Source organism: Miscanthus floridulus, chromosome 1 (genome assembly GCF_019320115.1).
Source record: "Miscanthus floridulus cultivar M001 chromosome 1, ASM1932011v1, whole genome shotgun sequence".
Classification (NCBI taxonomy): Eukaryota; Viridiplantae; Streptophyta; class Magnoliopsida; order Poales; family Poaceae; genus Miscanthus; species Miscanthus floridulus.
In genome coordinates this window covers 10506772-10533957 of record NC_089580.1, presented here as the reverse complement: position 1 = coordinate 10533957, position 27186 = coordinate 10506772, and the positions used below count along the sequence as shown (strand labels likewise).

At 44.2% G+C, this 27186-nt stretch overlaps 2 protein-coding genes and 1 long non-coding RNA gene across 3 annotated transcripts; 1 reads left to right on the top strand and 2 right to left on the bottom strand.

Annotated features, from left to right (window-relative positions):
• Window positions 1-15331: 15331 nt before the first annotated feature.
• On the bottom strand, window positions 15332-19037 carry LOC136542622 (protein argonaute 11-like). The gene is made up of 14 exons (XM_066535172.1): window positions 19010-19037; window positions 18855-18926; window positions 18499-18621; window positions 18243-18420; window positions 18022-18143; window positions 17677-17814; window positions 17299-17441; window positions 17148-17213; window positions 16777-16840; window positions 16545-16680; window positions 16327-16400; window positions 16146-16240; window positions 16009-16040; window positions 15332-15874 (listed from the first exon to the last, which is right to left on the bottom strand). Exons 2-14 carry the CDS (start codon window positions 18864-18866, stop codon window positions 15696-15698), a joined length of 1362 nt encoding a protein of 453 aa, XP_066391269.1. The 5' UTR covers window positions 18867-18926; window positions 19010-19037; the 3' UTR covers window positions 15332-15695.
• A 213-nt stretch (window positions 19038-19250) lies between these two features.
• On the bottom strand, window positions 19251-20106 carry LOC136542702 (uncharacterized). Its single transcript, XR_010780764.1, has 4 exons — window positions 19872-20106; window positions 19675-19781; window positions 19445-19577; window positions 19251-19369 (listed from the first exon to the last, which is right to left on the bottom strand). It is a non-coding gene; the product is annotated as an uncharacterized lncRNA (long non-coding RNA).
• Window positions 20107-21239: 1133 nt separating this feature from the next.
• LOC136542541 (protein NUCLEAR FUSION DEFECTIVE 4-like) lies at window positions 21240-23277 on the top strand. Its single transcript, XM_066535071.1, has one exon. The coding sequence runs from the start codon at window positions 21331-21333 to the stop codon at window positions 23209-23211; it is 1881 nt and encodes a 626-aa protein (XP_066391168.1). The 5' UTR covers window positions 21240-21330; the 3' UTR covers window positions 23212-23277.
• Window positions 23278-27186: the final 3909 nt, after the last annotated feature.

Here is a 27186-nt window from a genome sequence, read left to right as displayed (position 1 = left end):
CAAACTTGGTATTCAGAGTTTTTCATCTGAGGTCATTTAGTGTCTCATTTGAGCAAGTTTGACCAAGTCAAATTTGGTCAAATGAAAAAACAACACTTTGACTCTAGTATTATGAACTCTAAATGACTTCAAATTGAAAAGTTTTGAATACCAAGTTTGTTAAACTCAAAAAGATCTACAATTGTTGTTTTGGTCAACTTTCCATTTGAGAAAGTTTGGACGGTTCAAATTTGTGATTTTTAAATTTCAACGCCTACAAACTAGTTTTCGGGACCCTAGATTGTCTCAAATTGAAAAGTTTTGAATACCAAGTTTGTTAAGCTCATCAATATATACAATCCTTATATAGGCCATTTTTTCATTTGAGAAAGCTTGAATAAAATGTAGTTCAAATTTCACAAGTGTGTGACATAGTTTTAGAAAGTCTATATGAGATTCAAGAAGTTGTGACTAGTGTTTGATAAAAATCTCTCAAATGGGAAAATGAGCTATGTAACAATTGTAGATCTTGCTGAGATGATTAAACTTGGTATTCAGAGTTTTTTTCATCTGAGGTCATTTAGTGTCTCATTTGAGCAAGTTTGACCAAGTCAAATTTGGTCAAATGAAAAAACAACACTTTGACTCTAGTATTATGAACTCTAAATGACTTCAAATTGAAAAGTTTTGAATACCAAGTTTGTTAAACTCAAAAATATCTACAATTGTTGTTTTGGTCAACTTTCCATTTGAGAAAGTTTGGACGGTTCAAATTTATGATTTTTAAATTTCAACGCCTACAAACTAGTTTTCGGGACCCTAGATTGTCTCAAATTGAAAAGTTTTGAATACCAAGTTTGTTAAGCTCATCAATATATACAATCCTTATATAGGCCATTTTTTCATTTGAGAAAGCTTGAACAAAATGTAGTTCAAATTTCACAAGTGTGTGACATAGTTTTAGAAAGTCTATATGAGATTCAAGAAGTTGTGACTAGTGTTTGATAAAAATCTCTCAAATGGGAAAATGAGCTATGTAACAATTGTAGATCTTGCTGAGATGATCAAACTTGGTATTCAGAGTTTTTTCATCTGAGGTCATTTAGTGTCTCATTTGAGCAAGTTTGACCAAGTCAAATTTGGTCAAATGAAAAAACAACACTTTGACTCTAGTATTATGAACTCTAAATGACTTCAAATTGAAAAGTTTTGAATACCAAGTTTGTTAAACTCAAAAATATCTACAATTGTTGTTTTGGTGAACTTTCCATTTGAGAAAGTTTGGACGGTTCAAATTTGTGATTTTTAAATTTCAACGCCTACAAACTAGTTTTCGGGACCCTAGATTGTCTCAAATTGAAAAGTTTTGAATACCAAGTTTGTTAAGCTCATCAATATCTACAATCCTTATATAGGCTATTTTTTTATTTGAGAAAGCTGTAAAACAAAAAATACTACATTTTCTTTATTTTTATAGGTTCAATAAAAATTTCCTGTCAATTTTGGTCAAAAACCGAGACAAAATTGAAACATTGACGTTACAATAATGTGATAATAAATTTCCTATCGAATAATATTAGTTTTATTAATTTTAAGTTATAAATATATTTTTGCATTAATAAAATACTTAGTATTAGTAACATTTATATTCTATATTCATAAAAGAAATTAAAAACTTTAGGTTACAAAATTTTCCTATTTACAATAAATAATTAGTTAATCAATAGTATTTTTTAAAATAAATATTGCAAAGTATTGAAGTTGCTATGGAATTAATTGATTAACCTAGTATTAAACAAAATCAAAATCCCAGGCCTTTCCAATTACGCTGGCGGGTTGCCAAAATTTTCAGGCCTTCAGTCCCGGCCCAGACCAAGAACTAGGACTAAAGGGTTGGCGGCAATTTCAGTGCCCGCCCAAAAATACCTTTAGTCCCGGCTGGTAACACCAGCCGGGACTAAAGGACATTTAGTCCCGGCCGGTAAGACCAACCGACCAGCCGGGACTAAAGGGTCCCGGCCTATATATATCGAACGTCTGTTCTGTTCATCTTCGATCTCGCCTCCGTCGCTCAGCCCCGCCCGGCCGCGCCATCCGCCGTCGTCGAGCTCGTCTGTGCCGCGCCGCCGTCGTCTACCCCCGCCCGGCCGCGCCATTCTCCCGGCCCGCAACGCCGCATCCCGTCTCTGCCGCCGCACCCGACCACACCCTCCGTCGCCGACGCTTCCCGCGCGCCCACCGTACGGCCTCCGTCGAGTACTCTGCTTGATCTGCTGCATGCTCTCGATCGGCCATGCTTTTTAGATTTTTTTATAAAGTCTCGGCTGTATGTTAGATTAAAATGTATTAAATTTAATTAGTAGTTTATTATTGTTAGTTTTTTAGTTATTTCTTAGGTAGTTTTTGATATATTAGATTAAATGTATTAAAATTTAATTAGTATTTTATTTAGATAGTTTTTTATTATAGTTTTTGATATATGTTAGATTAAAATGTATTATCTATTACTAGTTTATCTAATTTCATGTTAGATTTATTTAATTGGATTTAGTAATTATATATTCTATATATCTCTCTCTATATATTATATCTAGAGAGAGATTCTATATGTATACATATGTACTTAATTATTTCTGTATGTATATATACATGTACTTATTTTCATGTGTTGAGAGAGAGAGAAAATTGTATCTAGAGAGACATTCTATGTGTATCACATGCATATCTAGAGATATAGATATATGCACTTATTTCTATGTGTTGAGAGAGAGAAAATATATTGTATCATTATATGTGTATATATATACATGTACTTATTTCCATGTTTTTGGATCGAAAGTGTTTTTGATTCGATTCCAAAGCCTATACCTTATTATTGTTTATCCTTATGAAATATTATGTGTTATTATATTTAATTGGATTTAGTAATTCTATATGTGTTATCACATGTACTTATGTTATGTACCATAGTAATTCTATCTATGTGTTATCTTGAAGATACAAATGGCTGCTCCGGATGATAACTTGAGTGATGACATAATGGCGGATATTATCAACGCCGGCACCAATGTGGATGTAGATGACACGAGTCAGTACTTTGCTGATTATGAGGATATCTTGAATATGCCGGTGGTTGAAGATCAACAAATTATCGTGCAAGAAAATACTAGCGAGGTATATTCGATTATCTATCATCTCTTATAGATGCATGCGTACGTATATTTGTTGTTAATCATTGTGTTTCTACTCATGTAGCCGGTCTCTGGATCTACATCAACCACCGACAAAAGTAGGAAAGTCCGAGGGCCAAAAAAGCCATTAGAGGGTCGTTTCATAATATCAGAATTCGACACCGACACCGGCAAACCATTGGGACCACATGCTCAGACATATGTCAATCAATGTGGGTTCATTGTAAGGGATAGGATCCCAGTTAGTGCTCGTGAATGGAAGCAGAAGATATCCGCTCCTAATGTTAGTTTTGTATCTGATCGTGACAAGAACCTAGCTTGGAGAGATATCACTCAGCATTTCACATTACAAGCAGATGATGCTTTGAAGGAGCTAGTGAGGGATTGAACAATAAAGAAGATGGCAACATTGTTCCAGATTTGGAAGAAGACATTGTATAAAAAGTTTATCTTGAAGAATGCTACGCCGAATTTCAATGCTAAGGCGTTTGTCAAGTTGGAGTCCCATTGGGATGCCTTCGTAGAATACAAGACATCTCAAGACAGTGAGGAACGTGTGATGAGGAATCAGCAGAATGCCCGACAGAAGCAATACCATCATCGCATGGGATCAGGTGGTTATAGGAGTGCTATTCCCAAGTGGCAGAACCTAGAAGCAGAGATTACTGCCAAGGGAATCATACCTGAAACAATAGAGAAGAACTGGCCTCAACGCGCGAAGAATTGGTTCTACGCTCATGGTGGAAGCCTAGACCCAGACACTGGCAAGCTAATTTTCGGCCAAAAAATTGAGAGAGCAACACAAAGACTAGCTCGTGCTAGGGAAGAAGCTGATAGTGGTGTTTTCAAGCCCAACAGAGAGAAGGATGAATTGACATATGCCCTAGAGAATCCCGAACATGGTGGTCGAACAAGAGGCTATGGGGCGGTTCCGTGGCTACACGCATTCCCAGCAGACAAGGATACCTACAGAAGCCGCCAGAGAAAGAAGGATGAGGAGGCAGAACGAATCCGTGCATTAGAGCAATTTGTTGATGAGTCACGACAAGCATTACTTGAATCACGTGAACGAGAAAAATCTCTTGAGGCAAGAATGCAGGAGGAGATCAAGAGGCAAGTGCAGCTAGCAATGAGTCAAATGCAATCGCAATCAACGCCGGGAGTCACCATTAGCCCCGTTGGTCAGATGAAAAGCAGTTGTGCTTCTACGGAGCTGCCAGTTATTCAAGACGACACTGGGTTGCGCTTCCCTATTGATGACATTACCGAGCCTCTAACAACATGTGAGCTGCACATTCCAGATGGTAATAATGCATCAATCATGGTGGCTGTCGGGGTTGTATCTCCAATAGACCGAACGAAGACACCAAGAATCCATGGGTCCGTTATTCAACCTGGATATGCTAGCGTCTCGGTCGATAGAGTGCTCAAAGGTTACAGCAATGTTCCTCTTGACATTGAAGGCGGTGATGGGGAGAAGACACTAGGAGAAGCAGAGAAGACATTTATTCAATGGCGCAAACGCTTCATCATCATTCCTGGGGCGCCACCGCTTCCCCTACCTCACCCTAGGTACGAATGAAAGTGAATGAAATATTATTTGCCATTAATTTTCTATTGGCTTCAAAAATAATTGACACACAACTTGTTTTTGTAGCAGGGTCTCCCCCTAGCCTAGCCTAATCATTCATTCCCCATCTCATCACAACGTCGCGGGGGGCAAGACGACTTCATCCCCACGGTGATCGCCAACTCCTACACCGGCCCCATCGCTTCCACAACGATCTCCAACTCCTACACCGGCCCCACCGCCTCCACAACGATCTCCAACGCCTCCACGCCGATCTCCACCAACACCAGCCACATCGCCTCCACGCCGGTCTCCAACACCGCCCCCACCCCCTCCACAGCGACGCACTACAAAGACGTCTAAGGTCCCGGCGGCAAAGAAGACCCCGAGAAAAAGAGTTATTTCTCAAGAAATACTTCCTGAAAAGACTGATGAGCAAATAGCAGCTGAAGAAGACAAAAAAGTGAAAGATTTTTTTATAGATACCAAAAACAAGAGTCAAGCGAAGCTTAAGGAGAAGCCGTACTTTTACCTACCACGAGAGGTGCTGAGGCAGAAGGTCGATGCTCACAAGAAAAAGATGATTGAACTTCGTAAGCCTTCGCCACTATCAGACTATGACCGCTCCCTCATGAAGTCACATGATGCAGGTAAGAAAAGGAAAAGAGCATCAGGGAAGGATGTCCCATAGCTCGGACAACAGAAGCAACCAATGCAAAATCTTGTTGTTGCTAATGAATATGGTTCCAACATAGAAGTCTATCGACCAGACAACTCTGGAGAAGTGTCGGTTCAAGCCCTTAATGCTTTTTTTAAAGATACTGGTTTAACCTTGGATCAATTGACGGGCAAAGCTCCAATCCAGAACCTGGAAGTTGATACCTGGAAGACTTATAAATATGGCAAAAGTCTATACAACCCTGCGTCTCTGAATGAATTGGGTACGCAAATGTACTTGCTCAACAAGTGGTACATGCAGGCGTGTGGCAGGGGTGAGCAGTGGATCTTTGTCAGATTTAGAGACCATCATTACTTCCGTGGCGATGACATCTTACATATTAGTTTCGAAGAATTGCATCAACTATTCCACTTGAACGCTCTGGACAAATCAATCATTAGCTCCTTTTGTTTGTAAGTGATTCTTACTTTTATTTAATAAACTCACTTCCATGCGTACGTGTATATAATTATCCTCACATGTAACTTATATTTATATACAGATTCCAGATGTCAGAGCTCCAAAGAATACAAGACACCAGTGTTGGCTTCATTGATCCTTATATCGTATTCAAAACCGGTATTATTGTCAAGGAGCGGTGGGTATCTGAAGCACAGGAGAATATCATGATGTTCTTCGTGAAGCAGCACGACAAGACAACAATACTTTTCCCGTACAGCTTTGAGTAAGTGTTAATAATAATGTAGTCTACACATTTTATGTAATATCAATACAACTTATATGCATGTACGTGTGTGTATAAACCAATACAGGTTTCACTGGATACTCATTGTCATTGAGTTAAACTCAAGTCGGTTAGTAATCTTTGACTCGTTGAGAAAAGAGCGGGCACTATACCAAGATATGATAGACATTATCCAGGGGTAATTTCGATCTCTCGCGCACAACTATTATTGAATAGACTTTGCCATAATTTATTAACGATCGTACATTATTGGTCGCATAGGGTTTGGAAAGAGTTTATTCGGCAACATCGCAAGGATTGCAAGGCACCACTTAATGTAGTTGAAATACCAGTAAGTTGTACTATATACACTTCCCCACGTGTTTAATTACTATATCGTACTTCAATTTACGTGTGAGATGATGAGAATAATCTTCTTCTCGTACAGTGGTGTTTGCGGCAGGAACCAGGTAATAACTTGTGTGGATACTACGTTTGTGAATTTATCACTGCGCACATAAGAAGAACTCCTAAAGATGTCCTCAGAGTACGTATATATCAATTTTTTTATTTATTTTTAAATGAATATATATATATATGTATTAATACTTTTCCTTTTATTTCAAATGCAAGACTGAATGGTTGAAACAAGGGGTCATGCAAAAAGACCATCTGAAAGCAGTTCAGGAGTCAATAGCAGGATATCTTCTAGAAAAAGTGCTAAATCCCAACGACGAGTTCTACTTTGATCCTAAGGAATAAATGATGTAAATTAAATGTTTATTGATATCATTATTTTCGAGAACAAGATTATGAAAGTGTTGTATATATACATATATATATCTATAATATATATAGGTTCATACTTTATTCGAATATAATAATGCTCGAGATGAGAATTAGATGTAATTATATGCGTGCGTGTATTTATATTAGCAGCGTAGAATACGTACATAAAAACATATTATATATTAAACAAATACGTGTAACTGAACTGAAAACAAATTAAAAAAAAAGAAAAAGAAAAGGAACCTTTAGTCCCGGTTGGGGTTACCAACCGGGACTAAAGGGTGCGGCCACGTTTGCTCGGCTGGAGGGCCTTTAGTCCCGGTTGGTAACACCAACCGGGACTAAAGGTCCCTCTTTAGTCCCGGCTCGATGACCCGGGACTAAAGGTGGCACCTTTAGTCCCGGGATCGTTGTCCCGGCGCGGTAACCGGGACTAAAGGCCGTTACCCGCCTGGGACAACAAGTCCATTCTGTAGTAGTGCTCCATTTCAAATTATAAGATTTTTTGTTTTTTCTAGATATATTATTTTTTCTATGTATCTAGACATAGTATATATCTAAATACATAGCAAAAGCTATGAATCTAGAAAAATCAAAACATCATATTTGAAACGGAGGAAGTATTACATCTTAGTGGTTAGAAAAAAAGGAATTTTAGTCGAGTTCGCTATAAAAGTAGACCTGATTTTACATTAGACTTTGGGCAACTAAATTCTAGTATTAGGCAATTATCAAGTCCCTTTTTTGTCTCGTATTTTGGAAACAAATACAAAACATAAATGCACCCAATAGAATAGAAGTAAAAAAAATATAAGCATTGCAAATCCCCAAATCCTGGTCATTAGCTTGATAGAGTGAGTACCACTTTTACTATATCACGTCACTGTTTATATCCAGTAGATTGTGCATTCCCCTCGAACCACTTGGTGTGTAGATCCAACTCTTTGGTGGAATAGTTATTTTTGTCCTTCAGTTATGGCTCAATGCTCAAATTCTTTCATAAACTTTTAGAATGGTTATTCCAGTCTTAAAACTCTACTTTTGTCTCAATTTCATCCTAAAACTATCAAAGTGACCATTCCACTCCTCAAACTTTAACTTTTGGGCTCATTTTCATTCACAAACTATCAAAGTGGTAGCCTCACGTATCAAACTTTTCTTCTTAGCTCAATCTTGTCCGTCGTCATACGTGGCATTGACACGTTGTCATGCCTCGCCGGCTCTAGTACCACCCATAACCAAAGATGGACCGTCATCATTAGTTATCGGTGTTGAGAGGATAACATAACACTGCAGCTATGGTCCCGAAGGTCATCACACATGATGTGGGAAAAGTGCCAGGACTGTCAACCCATCCTTCTTTGAGAGGCTAGTGTTAGCTGCTATCCCTAACGCCGTTCTTGGCACTCTATGACAAGATGGACTGGCATCTCGTGGATCCGGCGTGGGATCTTGAGAGGCTTAAGCAAATCCTAGAGGCATTGTAGTTTGAAGGCCTCCTCCACCATGGTACTCCGATCCATTGCCTGTGCCCGCTACAACCTTCCTCCACCAATAATTCTCATGCGCCCATGTCATCTTGTATGTAGTCGCACATTGTGTTAGCTCTGAGGTAGTTAGCACCCGCATAGTGGCTCTTTGTGGAAATCACCGTACCGCTTGCGCCACATGTGGTCATTGACCCTCTATGTCAACCGTGCATATCCTAGCCTCTTTGGCTCGACATGGCTTGTAGTCCTCTCAAAGGCAATAGTCCATCTCCAGTCGACAGTTGTGCTGGAGCTGATGAGTGATGAGGCATATGACAGCGTAGCAAGCCATGTAGGATGAGGGACGAGGTTGAGCCAAAAATAAAAGTTAGAAGACTATAAAGACCACTTTGATAGGTCATGATGAAACTGAGCCCAAAACGCAATGTTTGAGAACTAAAAGATAGTTCTATTCTATGATAAAATTACAATCCAAAAGTAATATTTGAGGACTAAAATAGTCATTTTAATTTAATCAGAAAAAATTGAGCCTCAAAGGATAGTAAAGGTAAAATAACTATTCGTCCCATGTCTTTCAAGTATTTGTTTATCACTCACAAAAACGGGATGAACGCAATAGCAAGACGGTTGGAGCCACAGACCAGGACTAAATGTTCCTCCTAGAAAAGCCTACTGCACTAGCCATTGGGCAGGGGATTCTACTCTCGGTGGGCGGCTCAAACCGGGACTAAATCACCTATTAGTCTCGGGTCCAATTCCGGTCGGGACTAAAGCCAAAAATCGAAAGTCTGTTCTCTACCAGTGAAGTCTATCACCGGGTTATTCTTGACGTACGTACTCGCAAGTGATACACTGCTTGGCTAATTATCCGAGCTATGATAAGCCTTCTACCACTTATGCGTCCGTGTGCACGTGTGACCGTGTGTTCATGGATCTTGCGGCTATGAAGGAGTGGATGTGTCAAATAAGTTCCCAACTTGACTACAACTTGGCAAGATCCATATACCGTGTGTACATGTAATCAGGTTTGCAACAGAGAGGTCTCCCTTTGCTCTTTGCATATACTTTTCGTCCATATAATTGTCTATCTGGCCGGCCACTTGCACACGTGCGCTTATCAGTATATGCATTTTCTACACATTTGTCAAATTAAAAGATTTTGTGACATCGATTTTTCCGAAGACACACAAACCTTGCATTTCGAATTATCAATATTATTGTACTTGATTGAGTTCTCGTGTTTTGGTTCACTACAAGGCTTGTGTTATAGAATATGACATAGGCCACGAGTCCTTTTTTTTAGATGGTGACGAACTGACGATCATGATTCATGGATGCTACTTCCTCCATTTTAAATTATAAGATTTTTTGTTTTTTCTAGATATATTATTTTTCCTATATATTTTGACATAGTATATATCTAAATGCATAGCAGAAGCTATGAATATAGAAAAGTCAAAACGTCTTATAATTTGGGAAATACTACATCTTAGTGGTTAGAAAAAAGGGGATTTTAGTCGAGTTCACTATGAAAAGTAGACCTGATTTTATATTATATTTTGGGCAACTAAATTCTAGTACTAGGCAATTATCAAGTCCCTTTTTTGTCTCATGTTTTGGAAACAAATAAAGATATAACACCCAATAGAAGTAAAAAAAATATAAGCATTGCAAATCCTGGTCATTAGCTCGATAGGGTGAGTACCACTTTTACTATATCATCATCACTGTTTATATCCAGTAGATTGTGCATTCCCCTCTACCACTTAGTGTAGATCCAACTCTTTGGTGGAATAGTTATTTTCGTCCCCTCGGTTATGGCTCAACGCATTCATTCTTGAACTTTTAGAATGGTTATTCCAGTCATAAAACTTTACTTTTGGGCTAAATTTAATCCTAAAACTATCAAAGCGACCATTCCACTCCTCAACTTTAACTTTTAGGCTCATTTTCATTCACAAACTATGAAAGTTGGTAGCTTCACATATCAAACTTATCTTCTTAGATCAACCTTGTCCCTCGCCATACGTGGCATGGCATGTTGTCATGCCTCGCCGACTCTAGTACCACCCATGATCAAAGATGGACCATCATCAGTAGTTGTCAGTGTCGAGAGGAGAACATAACACTACAGCTAAGGTCCCCAAAGTCATCGCACATGATGCAAGAGAGTGCCAGCTAGGACCGTTGACCAATCCTCCTTTGAAAGGCTAGTGTTAGCTGCTACAATGGCTGTCCCTAACGTCGTCCGTGGCACTCTACGACTAGATGGAGTGGCATCTCGTGGATCCAGCGTGGGATCTTGAGAGGCTCAAGCAAATCCTAGAGGCATTGTAGTTCAAAGGCCTCCTCCACCATGATACTCCAATCCTATGCCAGCCCACAACCTTCCTCCACCAATCATTCTCATGCGCCCATGTCATCTCGTACATAGCCGCACGTTGTGTCACCTCTGAGGTTGGCTCTTTATGGAAATCACCGCTTGCGCCACATGTGGTCACTGACCCGCCATGTCAACTGTGCATATCCTAGCCTCTTTGGCTTGGCATGGTTGTAGTTCTTTCAAAGGCGATCGTCCATCTCCAATCATGAGTTGTGCTAGAGCTGACGAGGCATATGACAATGTAGCATGCCACATAGAATGAGGGACGAGGTTGCTGAGTCAAAATAAAAAGTGTGAAGACCATAACGACCACCATGATAGTTCATGATGAAACTGAACCCAAAACGCAATGTTTGAGAACTAAATAAGAGATAGTTCTATGATAAAATTACAACCAAAAGTAATGTTTGAGGACTAAAATAGTCATTTTGAAAATTTAATTAGAAAAAATGAGGCTAAAAGGATAGTAAAGGTAAAATAACTATTCGTCCCTTGTCTTTCAAGTATTTGTTTATCACTCACAGCAAGGGGATGAACGCAATAGCAAGACTGTTATGCCTACTACCACCGCCACCATTGGTGGCAAGCAAACCATGATGCACAGGTCGAGTTATTTCTACTACTTCGTCACAATTTACAGACAACTTTTTATGGCATGGATAGAAGTACATGGCTTAAATTCCGCCCCCTCCCCTCCCCGGTGAGGAGCTATACTATACATTATCAAAGAATTGATTTGAAACTGACTTCTTTTGGTTGAGTTCTACCTCCGGGGTCCATATTAAATACTCCATTCATTCCAAATTATAAGACGTTTTGGCTCTTCTAGATCCATTGATTTTACTATGTATCTAGACATAAGTGTATATCTAGATTCATAGCAAAACCTATGTATTTAGAAATGCCGAAACATCTTATAATTTGAAATAGAGGATGCATGTAGTTTGTAGAATAAATCAAAATTACTTAGATATTTATATTTAATTCAAACTGTTCCAGCTCTACCTCCAACATTTTTATTGTAATTACAGGTGTCTGCCTCTAAGGAATTCATATGTTTTTTAGAGGCGTAGCTCTAGCCTCTAGCAAACAAAATCAACTGTTGTGCCGTGTTCAGTCGACGGGTCAAACACACAGGCCGCCCTTTCCCGGTAAGCCACAGATTGTAAAACGTTCTAGATGTATGGGCCTAGAATAGTCAATCGCTTCCTAAACAAACTACTCCTAGAAGGGTTGAGGAAACTGCACAATGACTAACAATTCACCACTTGGAAGAAGCCACCGGTCGGTGTTTGTCGTGATCGATCTATATTTTCTGCACTTCTTTTTTTCCTACTGATGCGATTTTCCTAAATAGTCGTTGTACGTAAGTCGTAATTATAGTACATCACAACCGTGTGAATCTGATGGGAAACAATTTAATTCTCATGGAGGTAGGAAAATATTTGCATGCCCCAAAAGAGCTCTTTTGACTTGGTTCTGTGATGGATGTTGCTCCTAAATTTCATAATAAATTATTAAAATACTCCAAAACTTGTTGTACTTCAAAAGACAGGACTAAATAGGAGAAACTTTTTTGGTTAGGAAAGATCGAAATACAGATCGTCAAATGGAATCGAACCTATGTTCGTGTGCAGGAAGGCGATTGCTGTTGACTAGTGTAAAATGCAAGGAGACAAATCAGCCCATGGGAACGCGATGTTATTTGACTACTAGTATGGAGCGAAATACTCTCTCTTGATCGAGAAAGTAAGTGAGCAGGCGTGCTGGTCTCATCTCATACTCTCGTCCACACCTGACATCGCGTTCGTTTTGAAAAATCTTGTTACACTTCCCTGCGGCACTCATGACCAGAATCAATTAATTCTGACGGAAGGTTCGTTCAAAAAATAATAATAATTCTGACGGAAGCACCACGATGCGAACAGCTCACGCAAAATTGTTCCAGGAGCTATAGCTAACGTCAGGAACAGGAATTCTGAACGAGTTCTAGATGCACTCGTGTCTAACATATGAGGCCCAGAATTCCAGAAGCTCTTATCATGCAAGAACATACTTTGTTAAAAAATGCATATCTCGCTTCTAAAGTAGTCTACTTCATTAACAAATTTCATAAATAATAATAATCGCCATTTATGTCTCTAGATAAATTTATTAAGAAAATATATTTTACGACTAATCTTATGACATATGCGACATTGATATTAAATGCTTTTTTAAATATGTTCGATCAAACTTAAAAAAAATACTCCTTAAAAGTGTTACATATACATTTTTTTTTCTGGACGGAGCCACGGAGGAACATGACTACTGGTCTATTTTTAAAAATGACGAGAGAAAAATGAATATGCCACTGAAATATTAACAAAGATAAATTACAAACTCAACACAGCAGAGTTGATTCATACACATTGATAGCGAAACATGTATGGTAACTTCATCCTATCAGCGTCCTGATCGTTGGCTACTTCACTGATGACCACACTGTCCGCCACCCACCTCTTGCTTCTTCCCTTTCCTTAATCGCAATCGGATACCTTGTGGGATGTGCCCCGCCGCCGATGCCACCGTGGCCACCGAGAACCTCACCGTCCACCACCAGCAACCGGCGCAGTAGCTCGGCACTCGGTCACCCCCGCCACCGACCCTAGCCACCATTGTCCTCTATTGTTCGGTAGGCAGCGATACCGTTGCCTTGCCTCGCCACCCATGAACCGCCTTTGCCGCCAGACCGGCTGCCAACCTCTACCCGTCCCTCTAAGGTTAGAGGACGACACTAGAGCCCAAACTTAAACCCTAGCCTCCATGTCGCCACCGCCACCTCCCTCCATTGGATGACAACGATGCAGTTGTCTCACCACTTGCCTCTCAACATGTGTACGTGCATCGCTCACCGGTGCCAATGCACACACGTCAAACAAGGATTTGGCCAATCAGGACAATATGGACCCACCTCTGTTTAAATAGGTTGATACTCTTTCCATCACTTTATTAGTATATCCTATGTAAAATTTCCCTAATTTGACAAAGACTATAGAAAATATATTAACATACCAAATGAATGTATTATCAAACTATATTTTCGTGGTGGATTTAACTGAGCTACTCTATTTTTATAGTGCCTATACAACTTTTTTAAAACTTGATCAGAATTAGATAAATTTCTTTTTTTTTGGCAACTAAAGAAGAATTATATTATATAATAGTTTGGTACATCAACACGTTACCGGCACTCTGGATTACACAAATATCTAGAAACTGGTTTTCATCTAAATTGTACCCATGTTGTGAATAACTCCAGATCTCAAAACTAAATCTGCACGACGCTTTGCAGTATGGATGACCGCACAGGCAAACACTCAGCAAAAGGCCTGAGAACAGATGCCCAACGAACAACGGTCAACATTCATGTAGGTGGAGTTGAGAAACTTCTTTCCGGTGTCTTTCTTCTTCTTGCTGCCACCGAAGAATGAGAAAGATTGATCTAAAACTTATTCTCCCTAGTCCTTCATCGTCGCCAGATCTAACCACAATAAAATAGAGAAGAGACCGGAGAAAATTATTCCATGGCAGCGACACCATCTCCGCCTTGATATCGACGTCCGGAAATAAAAGTCTCCATGTCGTCATACCGGTGAGGATGCTGACGCCGTAGTTGTCGCTCCCATCTTCAACAGAGCCGTCATGAAGAAAACGATTCCACCCTGCCCGTCATGGCCGGAGAAGAGGAGGAGATAAATCCCCAAAACTAAAAAAACTTGCATAAAGAAACCCTAACCTTGACTCGATCTACCAAAAAAAATATTAAAAAAGATGGATCCTTACTCCCTCCGGCATCATGCGATATGCTGGAGGAAAGAGGGAGGGGGACCAGCCGTGGTGGAGCGCATAACTGTTAGCGGTGAAATTGTTTGCCTCCGCACCATGGCGTTGCTTCCGAGTCCCGACCTTGTTGCGAGGGAATAATAAGTTTCCCCGAATGCCCGGGGATCATTGACGCACGCTGGGCCTTTCAGCCTCGCCACAAGCAGGTCGACGACGGCGACTGCTGCCAATAATTTGCGAACGGGAAATATACAAAGTGATCACACATGAACATTCAACGGAATCTCTCTCTCTCTGTCAAACGTCACTAATTTTCTCTGACCAAACCGTGTAAGAATCTTCAAACGACGGGATATATGAACTCTCAAGTCAGCCGACGACTCGCGCCAATAACGACCCTATAATACTCCCGCTGCATGCTGATAGGTATTGAGCAGCAGGGTTGTTTCCAGGTCGTTTCAGAGCCAGATAAGCACGCCGGCTTCTGATCCAACCTCCACCTGGCCACCTGCGGCAATCTGCACTCACGTGGCCAATTGCAGCGTGACAAGCCACAGCGAAACCGAGAAGCTCCATTAGAAATATTGTTTGATGAATCCTCGATCCATTTACTGATTAATCAGCTGGATAATACTGACGCGTGGATGCTGGCGACGAAACCATGACTCGCATATTGCTTGCCCCAAATGCAACAAACAGCCTACGAACTCACAGCCTCACTTCCATATTTATACATGCACCGAGTCAAAGCACTACAGTACAGGAAATTTCAGAAGCAATAGCCGCAGGGTTGCAACTGAAAAGCCTTCAAAATCACAATCACTTGCTCTGGACTTTTATAAAGTCCACCAAAAAGATTTGAAACCAGCATGACGTCAGCGCCAAGTTCGCCGTTTTTCTGGTGAGTCTTGGATGCAAGACTCGCCCGGGGCCCAAAATATGATTTGGATGTCATGCGCCCGGCCTGTGGGCTAGTTTACCATATTTACACCACATCCATACTGCTACTCGACCTGGAGTTCTACGGCTACAAAAGCGTTGTTGCCGGTTCTTGCAAGGTCAGCTTCAGCAGTAGAACATGAACTGCTTGACGCTCTCCATCACCTTCGGCAGCTGCTTCACCGGAGCAGTGCGGTCTTGCTGGCGAGAGCTCGCCACAGAAGACGATCCTTGGTCGGAGAGGCCATCGTCCAAGTAGTGGCGCGCACGGAAAGCCGCCAGGTGTGCGTAGTATGCCGGGGGAACTGTATGCAACAGCACATGCAGCTCATCAATTGGTCATCCGTGAGCTAAAAGGAAACAACATACAGAACATGGATAATATAACAGTAACTTCAGACAGTATATAGGAGTAGTAATTTGCAAACCAATTGCTGACCTATAGAGACTGATCGCGTGCATCGCACATACCTGAAAGAAAGCCAGATCACGGAACAGGTAAATATGGTGGCCAAAATTCGGACAGTGAAAATGTACCTATTTTGCTAAGGATCACAGGTGGTAAAAACTGCTTACGTGTAGCACAGTTTGTAGGTCAATGTCTGCAGTGCATCGGCAGTGAAATTGTTTTCGTCAAACAGAACATGGTAGTGTGTTGGCCGGCTCGTTCCCTGCCAAAAGTGCAAAATGAGTAAACCACAAACGTTGAGCAGAGAATTCGTTTCAGATGTATCGCATCATCTTAGCATCTGGTCACCTGAATGCCTGAGTGGCTACAAAGGTAGAAGTCGAATTCACTTGGATGGCATATCTTCGTGTCAACAACAGTTCCTAAGAACACAATAGAATTATTAGCCAGAAACAATAAGAATGCAAAGGAGAGCTGCATATAAATGGTTCATCAAAGAAGAGAACTAGTCATGTGTCCTCGTCAATATCAAGAACAATTGCACCCTAATAGCGAATTTACTTTACCTGGCAAAATATTTCCACTGCGATCTGTCTGTCCATGTGCACGATGATCTTCAGGGAAAAGCCGAGTGTGATGCCGCTTTTGCACCACTATGAATGTCACTGGAGGAAGGTAGCCCTCCTCCAAGCTGGCACACGCCTGAGTACAAACACAATGATCAGCAAAGATGATAGATCAAGTAAAACACAGCTAGAAGAATACATCAAAAGAGAATACTATTTTAAAGAAAAGCACCTTTCGAATAGCATCCACTTCATAAAGCAAGACCTGGCTAAACTGCCCCTCACTGACACCATCTCTGCAAGTCAAGAAAACAAGTAAAATTAGTTCTACTCTCGTTTTTCAGGTGCACAAAGGCAATTAACTCCAGGATCGTTTCCCAAGTATACAAGGTGTAGCTGTTGAGACATGTACAACAAGCCAACAAGGAGATCCAAAACAACCATATATATATAGTTAATTAGTTAAGTAAACTGATCTAGACTACCACATATACACGATGCGCTAACATGAGGGAAAATGGCAGGTGCTCTGCCTTTTCATGCAAGGAAACAAGATTTAAGTTCAGGCAGCAACATAAATCATTCAAACAGACAATTACGAACCGATAGAAAATTATCCTGCTTGGTTTACGGCCCCCATTTGCCTTATAGAATGACACAAGCAGTTCCCTGCATCAACAATATGACTTTTAAAAATGGAAAGATCATTTATCTGAAGGACAACAAAGTTAGACAACTAAGATGTTCAGCATGCCTGATCATTCCACCGTGAACAAGTCCCTTTTGTGGATCCTTCACTTGTGTGAAAAGATCAGTTATGATCTCTTCCCTATGACCTTGAGAAGACACAAGGCACCTGTACTTTGAAACTTCTGGCCAATCCATTGATGCAACAACCTATCGTAACTTTAACATGACTAATTAGAAACCAGAAGCACAAGGAGATCTCTCCAACAGGACATGTCAATGCCAACAAGAAGTCAAGGTGAAATAACAAATTGTTTCTTCAAAGTTCTGCCGAGGTAAGAGTAAATTATCCTCAAATAAATGAAAAGCAGGTTCCATGACAGAGGTCATGTGATGAAAATATCAACACAAATCAAGCTGAGAGAGAGAGAGAGAGAATACAAACCGCTGCAATTGACGGGGATGCATCCTCCCCTGGAGCTGGGTGGGTAACATCAGCTCCAAAGATTATTGTAGGCAAATCTGTTAACAAATGTATTCTCCTATTTAAAGCATCTTCAAGGACTGTATTACGGCCACCAACCTATGTGTAAAATGTAGAAAATGTAAGCAATCTCGACATTAGTTGCAAATTCCACTCCTTTCTTGAGCTATAAAAGCCAAACCCACAAACCACAACTTCAATGAAATCTCAATTACACTAAAGCTCAACACAGCCCAAAATCACAGTACAGGAACTGAATTAGAGTATCTACAAAGGCCATATTTAGCAACTGCCTAGCCACATTACCTTAACATTAATTTTAAGGGCTAAGTTTTGGAGATATTGTCTGCCACCTTTATGAACATTCTTAGGTAGACAACACTGAGTTATTACACCAAGCTCAGTTTCACAAAGACGCTTTATCCTTCCTGCATGAAAGAAACGCCACAGCTAAAGATTAAACAAGAATGCATACAAAACGTAGCCAACAAATACTACAAACTTTGAAAGCCATTTGACTTGCTTACCATAAAAGAAACTTGCATTTGCATCTGGCAATACAACAATTAGTAAATCAAGCTGTGGCCTAGTCACACCTTGTTGGGCAAGCATTTGTGCAGATTGTCTATGAGTATTTCTGAGTGCAGCTTCTAAGTTATCTGGGCGTGCTTGCCCAACATCAACACAAGGTCTCCCATTTATTTGCTACCACAAAAAATGAGAACATATAAACCAGCATAAATAATAGTGAAACGAGTACATGATCAAATGTTGCATCTTTACCATGCCAATATCATTGCACGCCCCAACCAAGTTGTTGCAAAACATCCGGACGTCATTTGGATGCAAGCGAGAAGCAAAAGTCACACAAGCCCAATACTTAATGGATACTCCATCGATCAATCTCTGATAAACACATGTAAAAAATGTTGACAAATAAAGATATGGAAACATTTCAGTAAAAAAATGTGGAAACCTAACATTTACTACATTTGTGAATCAGTGAATATAGCACTTAATAAAAGTGTCACCAACAACATTGCAGGTGCACATGAAACTAGAATTCTTACCGAAAAGATAATTTTGTTGTGACTGAATAAAAGTAAAGTGGAGCTCAGAAAGAAAATAACATGTAATACCTTGTTGTTCATGTTCCACTGACCAATGGAAGGACTACACACCTTTTCTCGCCCAGAGTCATGGTACTTAAGCTAAAATGGATATAAATGATCATCAGTACAGACAACTGGAACATCAGAGTGTAAAAGATCATCCAGGAAAAGAACAAACTTACCGTCGGAGCTGGCAGCACAAGCGCATCAACCAAGGCAAGTTCATTTGTCACCTTAATACCAAATTCTTTGGCACAATGATGATTACCATAGTTGTTCCTATTAACTACCTGAGAAAACAGAGAAGGTACGGTTTTTATTAAAAAGTAAAAACAAATAAATACTGAATACCAAACAAAACTATAGACTACAATGTACAAGAACAAACAAAGAGTCAACAATGGGATAGTAGTTACAAAATTCACCTCTAAAATGCTACCCTCCCTTTGAGTTGGTCGCTCACATGCCATCTTCAGGATGCTTGTGACTTGGCGCTCATTTAGCTTTCTAGAATAGCGTTGTCCTTCAAGTATATTGCAAACCTGCATAAATAAGTGTCATCCTGAAGAAATCTGACAAAAAACATTGACACAAACAGATGAAGATATAGGCACGACCTCCATGGGTAAATAAGTCGGTCTGCTATCACTGCCAGCTTGAAGGCATGGCCAGTGAATGTGTTTCAAACAGTAATTATATTGGTGTTTAAAGTATTGAGCAACTGAAACCCTTGTCTCATCTTGATCAAACCTGTATAAGCAAACATGAATATTTGAATATATGTGTCGTTAAAAAATAGTGCAGCATGAATTAAGGAAAAGAAGATCAATTAAAATGGAATAGATACGTTAAATCACTCAAGGGAAGTGAGGTTATCCCAGTAATCTTGTAACGTATGGCTATATCACGGCGATGTGTTGCCACAACCCGTACTCCTTTGAGGACTTTCTTCAACTACAAAGTGAAACGGCAAAACTATGATACAATCAAACCATATAACATTAGAACTAAATGAGGATATAGTAAAAGTATGATGTTCAATACTTTTATGCGATCCTGGTCAGACAAACGCCTTGAGGTGTCACGTATATCGAGGTACTCCAATGCAAAGTCCAAAACCGGTTGAGCCTTGTAAAATGCAGTTGCTGAAATATCTGAAAGGGAAATAGACAAGAAGTTGCTTCTACAGAAAACCAAGCTGGTAAACCCTAATAAGCACTTGTATACAACATGCCACAAGATTACTTTCAGACTTTTTGCAGTTTAGACAAAGTATAGAACCAGTGCATTTGTGTAATTGGCTAGTAAAAACAGAACAATATACAATCTCTATATATAATCTAATTAAAAATTAGCAAGCATATGGGCCCAAAAAGTACTGAAAATTATGCACAAAATTCTTAATATATAGTATTCCCTCCATTGCAAATTATAAGGTGTTTTAGCTTTTTTTAGATTCATAGCTTTTACTATGTATTTAGATATACACTGTCTAGATGCATTGTAAAGCAATGTATCTAGAAAAGCCAAAGCATCTTAAATTTGGAATGGAGTGAGTACAAAGCACACTTGCATGATACAGAACAGTAGTCATGTAAGGTTGTAATGGGTGACCTTACTTATTCCTTGATGACAGAGTAACAAAGGGCACCACGAATGTGGGTAATACATTATGCCCCCTCCGGAAGCTTTAAATTGAGCTTAGAGCACATACAGATAGTACATATGCTACTACTGCATGCCAAGTAACTAGGAGAGGGGACCGAGCCTCAGCTCGGATGGTGAGCTCTCCAGGTGTGGAAGCCACTGGTCCTGGTTCGAGACCTGCTCGGCTAAGTGATTTCCCACCGTGGGATTTATTCCCAAAAAAAATAATCGTCCAGATCTTGGACACGGCAAAAAAAAAACTAGAAGAGAATAGAGTGTGGCACGTGTGATTTAAAGCGAAAGAGTTATCCACAACCAGCCGTCATCAGTCCGCGCGTGGCTGCGTCAGCCGCCGCTCAGACCGGCACAGCGCCCGCTCAGTCCGCGGCACACCAGCGCCCCGGCACCCGCCCGCTCAGTCCGCGACAGCGCCTCAGTCCGGCACCGCGGAACACCAGCGCCTCGCCGGCACACCAGCCGCGGAACACCAGCGCCTCAGTCCGGCACCTCAACGCCACATGCATCCTCGGTCGTTCAGCTTATCATGCGCTTTCTATTGGTTGCTTTTTGTACCTGGTCTGTGTCCTTTTGCAGCGCCGCCGTCAGCCGTGCCGTCACACTCCGCGCAGCGCCCGCGCCGTCGCGCCCGCGCGCAGACCGCCCGCTCAGTCCGCGCCGTCAGCCGTCACACTCAGTCCGCGCAGCCGTCACCATGTGTCTGTACTCACTACATATAGCAAGGTAGCCAGCACAAGTCCTGGGGCTCACACAAGTGGTATACCTAGTAGTTAGCTCAAGAGACCTCTTGTGTGTGTGTCCGTGGTCGTCCCGAGAACCAACCAGCCGGTGGACGAACATGGTGTTCGGCGGCGACCGTGCCATGGGGGCGGCCCCCGGCGCCGACGCCGCGAGCACGATGCGGTTCGCGTTGCACGTCATGCGCGGGCGGTGGTTCATGTTCTTCGCGTCCATCCTGATCATGGCGGCGGCCGGCGGCACGTACATCTTCGGCATCTACTCCAAGGCGATCAAGACGTCGCTCGGGTACGACCAGCAGACGCTCAACACGCTGAGCTTCTTCAAGGACGTGGGCGCCAACGTGGGCATCCTACCTGGGCTCATCAACGAGGTCACCCCGCCGTGGGTGGTGCTGTTCTGCGGCGCTGGCATGAACCTGGTGGGCTACCTCATGATCTACCTGGCCATCACCGGCCGCACGGCGCAGCCACCCGTGTGGCTCATGTGCCTGTACATCGCCATCGGCGCCAACTCGCAGTCGTTCGCCAACACCGGCTCGCTCGTCACCGCCGTGAAGAACTTCCCCGAGGACCGCGGCGTGGTGCTCGGCCTGCTCAAGGGCTTCGTCGGCCTCAGCGGCGCCATCTTCACGCAGCTGTACCGCGCCATCTACGGAACCGACAACGACGGCGCGGACCTGGTGCTGCTCATGGCGTGGCTCCCCGCCGCCATCTCGCTGGTCTTCATCCCCACCATCCGCATCATGCCGCGGAACGCCGCCGCGCGCGGGGAGCGCAAGGCCTTCTTCCTCTTCCTCTACGCCTCCATCGTGCTGGCAGCGTACCTGCTCGTCATGAACGTCGTCGAGCTGGAGGTGATCCACTTCCCGAAGCCGGCGTACTACGTCACGGCCGTAGTGCTCCTCCTGCTCATCTTCTTCCCGATCGTCATCGTCGTGAAGCAAGAGCTGAAGACCTACCTTGCGCCGCCGGCGCCAACAGCAGCAACCTCGGCCGCCATCGTGACGATCACCGTCGACGAGAAGACGCGGGCGTCGAACAATAACGTGGCACCGGAGTCGCCCGATCGTCGCCATCAGGCCATCGCCGCCACCGAGGACAACAGCTCGCCGTCCTGCTTCCAGGACGTGTTCCGGCCACCGGCGCGGGGCCAGGACTACACCATCCTGCAGGCCCTGTTCAGCGTGGACATGCTGGTCCTGTTCGTGGCCACCATCTGCGGCATCGGCGGCACGCTGACGGCGGTGGACAACATGGGGCAGATCGGGCAGTCGCTGGGCTACCCGCAGCGGTCCATCTCCACGTTCGTCTCCCTGGTGAGCATCTGGAACTACGCCGGGCGCGTGGTGTCCGGGTTCGCCTCCGAGTACGTGCTGGCCCGGTACCAGGTGCCCCGGCCGCTGGCGCTCACGGTGGTGCTCCTCCTGGCGTGCGTGGGCCACGCGCTCATCGCCTTCGGCGTCAGCAACGGGCTGTACGCGGCGTCCGTGATCCTGGGCTTCTGCTTCGGCGCGCAGTGGCCGCTGCTGTTCGCCATCATCTCCGAGGTGTTCGGGCTCAAGTACTACTCCACGCTCTACAACTTCGGCGCCGTGGCCAGCCCCGTGGGCTCCTACATCCTCAACGTCCGCATCGCCGGCCGCATGTACGACCGGGAGGCGCTCCGGCAGGGCGGGCGGCGGGGCAGGGACCTCACCTGCATCGGCGTGCGCTGCTTCAGGGAGTCGTTCCTCATCATCACCGGCGTCACGCTGCTGGGCGCGCTCGTGTCGCTGGTGCTGGCGTGGAGGACGAGGAACTTCTACCGCGGCGACCTGTACGGCCGGTTCAGGGAGGTCGGCATGGCCGGAGCGGCGGCTGCCGGAGGAGCAGAGGACGGAAGGGTGCACGAGGCCGAGGCGAGCAGCAGTGGTGGTGCCAGTGACTCTGACACCAAGGACACTAGTAGCAGTGAGACCGTTAATGGCAGCAAGGTCTGAATTGTTGACGTGTACTGTGTGTCTCTCAGGGTTAATTGACCTGAATATATATGCATATTTGAGCTAGTGCTACGTGCGTGTGATCGCCAGCTGCTCTGCTCCGTCGCCTCGCCAGCACGCACGGCCGCGCCAACTGCTAAGGGTTGTGTTTTGTCAACTGATAACCATGAGATAAATCATCGGCTCCAATAGTTTTCACTCTTTTGCCTTGCTCTTTACTTACCAGTTACCACATTAAAGTTCTTGCATTATGATTGATTTGTGTCTTTGTGTGGTCTTTATCTCTCATAGATTAGCACTTAGCAGCTATGCTCCTGGAAGGGAATGAGAACGCGGAACGGGAGTGGTAATATGTAGAACGATACAACGCAAATGTTTTCCAAACGGGAACCCAAATGTTTGTAGAACAAGGAGCGTAGTGATGTTTCGTGCTTATGTGGGGGTATTAACCCCTATACCCTTACGGCTAGGTTTGGGCCGGCCCGGACCAGGGGGTCCGACCCACTAAAAGACGACGCGCGGCCCAGCCGATTTGCTCGGAGTCCCGCGCAAGGAATCAAGGCAGACTTGGAGACCAAGCAATATCCTGGTCGGTTAGAATATGAATCATTATCCGGCCACCTATAGCAATTGTAACTGGTTGGGATTAGTTTTCAGATCTGTAACCCTGCCCCCAGACTATATAAGGCGGGCATGGGACCCTCTAAAAAATCATCTCATTTACACACAGCAATACAATCAGACGCATGACGTAGGTATTACGCTTTCACGGCGGCCGAACCTAGATAAAACCTCGTGTCTGTCTTGCGTCACCATCTCGTTCGTAGCTTGCGCACCTGTCTGTCGATAATCTACTACCTTGAGCATACCCCTAGGTAGACTGCCGACCATATTTCGTCGACAGTGGCGCGCCAGGTAGGGGGTGTGCGTACTGCTCCCCAGACGAACAAGATGGTCATCATCCCGGTTCCATGGCTACGCCGAACGGCCTCACGTTCACCATCGGCCAGATCACCTGGACCACTGGCTCCGACAACTTCATGCCATGACCACAGAGGAGGCGCTGATCCGATCTGCATCGACCACTGCTTCACCAGCATCAGCTACGGCTCCGACCACGTTGGATCTGGCTCCGGCCACACCAGCATCGTCTTCAACCACGCCGACAACTCGTCGTTCGCTTCCTCGCTACAAAGGGAGACAGATCGAAAACACCGACCTGCTCGACTCCATCGATCAGGTCGGCACCAAGCTTGCTGAAACCCTAGCTCTGGTAGATTTGATTCAAAATCAACCTACCGAGCAGGTAACCACTACCCACAACAGATCTACCCGACCAGCTCAGGCTAGTCGTCCTGCACGACTCGATACGGATCTCGTGGTCACGTCTACTCCTGAAGGGTGCTCCGTTCGTCGCCGACCAGCCCCCGCAACGGGTCTTCGGCTCTCCGAGTGCGAAGCCTTGATGGAGAATTATCAGGCTCAGCCCTACGGCCTGCGAAACACTGCTTTCAACTACACGTACAATATACAACGCTGCTCGGATCTGTGTTTTATACATCGACCTCGGCCAAGGCCACGCAACTTCGTCAACATGGTTCGGATTGAGGAGTATCAAGAAGGATCGGTCCACACAGTTCAAGAGGGCGGTTCAAGCTCCCCGTCCAGCATCGCATCTATTGGCTCCGTCCACACTGAGCTTCAGCATCATGACAATGAAGAAGTTGAATACGATCTGGATATCCCAGACCACTCCCCGGGGCTCCCACAATTCCCATCCTTCCCACTAAGGCGAGGAGACTTGATCAATGTCGTCAGTAATGACGAACCACCGGCAGTTGGCGAAACAGAACAAGAAAGGCTAGCACGCGAAGCACGCAATATTGACCGGTTTAATCGCAGACAAGCCGAAGCCGAGGCAGAAGAGGAGGCACGACGCATAAGGTTCCAGCCACGCGATCTCAACAATGCCTTTGATAGGGTAGGGGAAAAGCATGTCTTCAGGACTCCAAGCGCCAACGTAGCTGTTGCTATGGCGACAATGCAATGACTGCCCAATACCCCAGAAATCCAGGCAATTCGTGATGATGTACAAGCCTACCTGACGACTGCTATAGCCCAGACCGTAGAGATTGCAAACCAAGCCCAGGCTCCGTCCGTCTCAGTCGAATCAAGCCGCAGTCGCCAGTACTCAAGTCGCCCACAGTTACCCAACCAACGTGGCTCGCGCAACAACGACCCACCAGACAACCGTCAAGGCGGAAACGGTGGTCATGATGGTGGTCGGGACGACAACCGCCGCGACTACCGGGACAACAACCGCCGCGACAACTGGGACGATAATCGACGAGACAACCACGACAATCGCCGTGATAACCGCGGTCGCGGGGTCAACCAGGGTGGCAATCGGGATCGCCGTGATGGCAATAACGATCTCCGCCATTCCCTCGGAGAACGCGATCTACGCGATCGCATTAACCAAAGAGCCAACGATCGTGCATCCCACGAAAGCTATCGCCGTATGGGATATGATACTGCCCACGGCCCTCCGGGTTTGAAGCAGTTTACTCCTCACCTTCGCCAAGTCATGTGGCCAAAAAACTTCAAGCTCGAAAAACCCCAGAAGTACGACGGCAAGGAGAACCCCGAGTTATGGGTCATGCTCTACGAAACTGCGTGTAGATCAGCCATGGCTAACGAGCATGTCATGTCTAATTACTTCCCAGTCGTCGTCGGCCATGCAGGCCACCAATGGCTGGTCAGCTTGCCGGCAAACTACTTTGATTCTTGGCAAGAGCTCAAGCAAGCATTCATCAACAACTTCATTGCTACTTGCGAACAACCCGGCAACAAATATGACCTGCAAAGATGAGCCACTGCGTGAGTACGTCCGACGCTTCTCGGAGATGCGCATCAAGGTCCCATCAATCTCTGATAATGAGGCAATCAAAGCTTTCATCACTGGTCTCCGCTTCCACGATGCCCTAAGGGACAAGCTCCTCCGTAAAAGACCTGAATCGGTCACAACGCTCCTAGCTACTGCTAAAAAATATGCGGACGCCGATGATGCTAAAAAAATAATCATCGAAGAAGCAGCAAGGGTTCCACGCTCCGACCACCCCCCCACACCGCGACGACTACCGCGACAACCGTGGTCGGAACGACAATTTTGATCGCCGCAACCAGCGCAACGATTTTCGCGACCACCACGACCAGCGTAATCAGCGGCATAATTGCCGTGACGATTACAGGGGCAAGCATGCTCGGGAAGATGACGGCGAAGTCAACAACGTTAAAAAAGGTGGCGGACGTCACAACTACGAAGAAGACTACGCCAAAGCATTGAAAGGACCCTGCCAGCTCCATCCCAAGTCAAACCATACCATGGAGAATTGTCGTGTTCTCAAATCCATCTACACGCACCAACAGGCTCCGGATAAATCCGACAAGCCTAACGACGTATGGGAGCAGCGTAACGAGGACAACGATGATGAAGACGTAGATCCCCATCACAAGTACGTCAAGCCAACCGACCGCGTCCACACCATCATTGGGGGCAGAGTGTCCATCGAGACCAAACGAGAGCGCAAGCTGCTTGCCCGCGCTTGCTTGAATGTGGCTAATGACGACAACCTCATCGCCGATCCGTGGCTCCCTCCTTGGTATCACCACGAGATCTCCTTCAGCAGAAAGGACCAATGGGCTGCAATACCAGAGCCAGGGCATTTTCCTCTGGTTCTCGATCCTTGTATCAACAAGGTTCAGTTCGATGGAGTACTGATTGACGGTGGCAGTTCCATCGATATACTGTTCAAGAATAGTTTGCCAGCCCTGAAGATAACCCAGGCTGATCTCAAGCCATACGATGCACAGTTCTGGGGTGTTCTCCCCGGACAGAGCTCCACACCTCTCGGGCAGATCACGCTACCTGTGCAATTTGGTACCCCAGACCACTTCCGCACCGACTACGTCAAC

Bases quoted from the DNA above. Each gene is read 5' to 3' on its own strand.
- LOC136542541 (XM_066535071.1), top strand. From the start codon at position 21,331: ATGGTGTTCGGCGGCGACCGTGCCATGGGGGCGGCCCCCGGCGCCGAC.
- LOC136542622 (XM_066535172.1), bottom strand. The intron at 17,214-17,298 runs GCATGCTGAACA...TTGTTGATGCAG, and splicing joins GTTCACGGTGGAATGATCAG to GGAACTGCTTGTGTCATTCT. The intron at 16,241-16,326 runs GTGACCAGATGC...CACTTTTGGCAG, and splicing joins GTAGCCACTCAGGCATTCAG to GGAACGAGCCGGCCAACACA.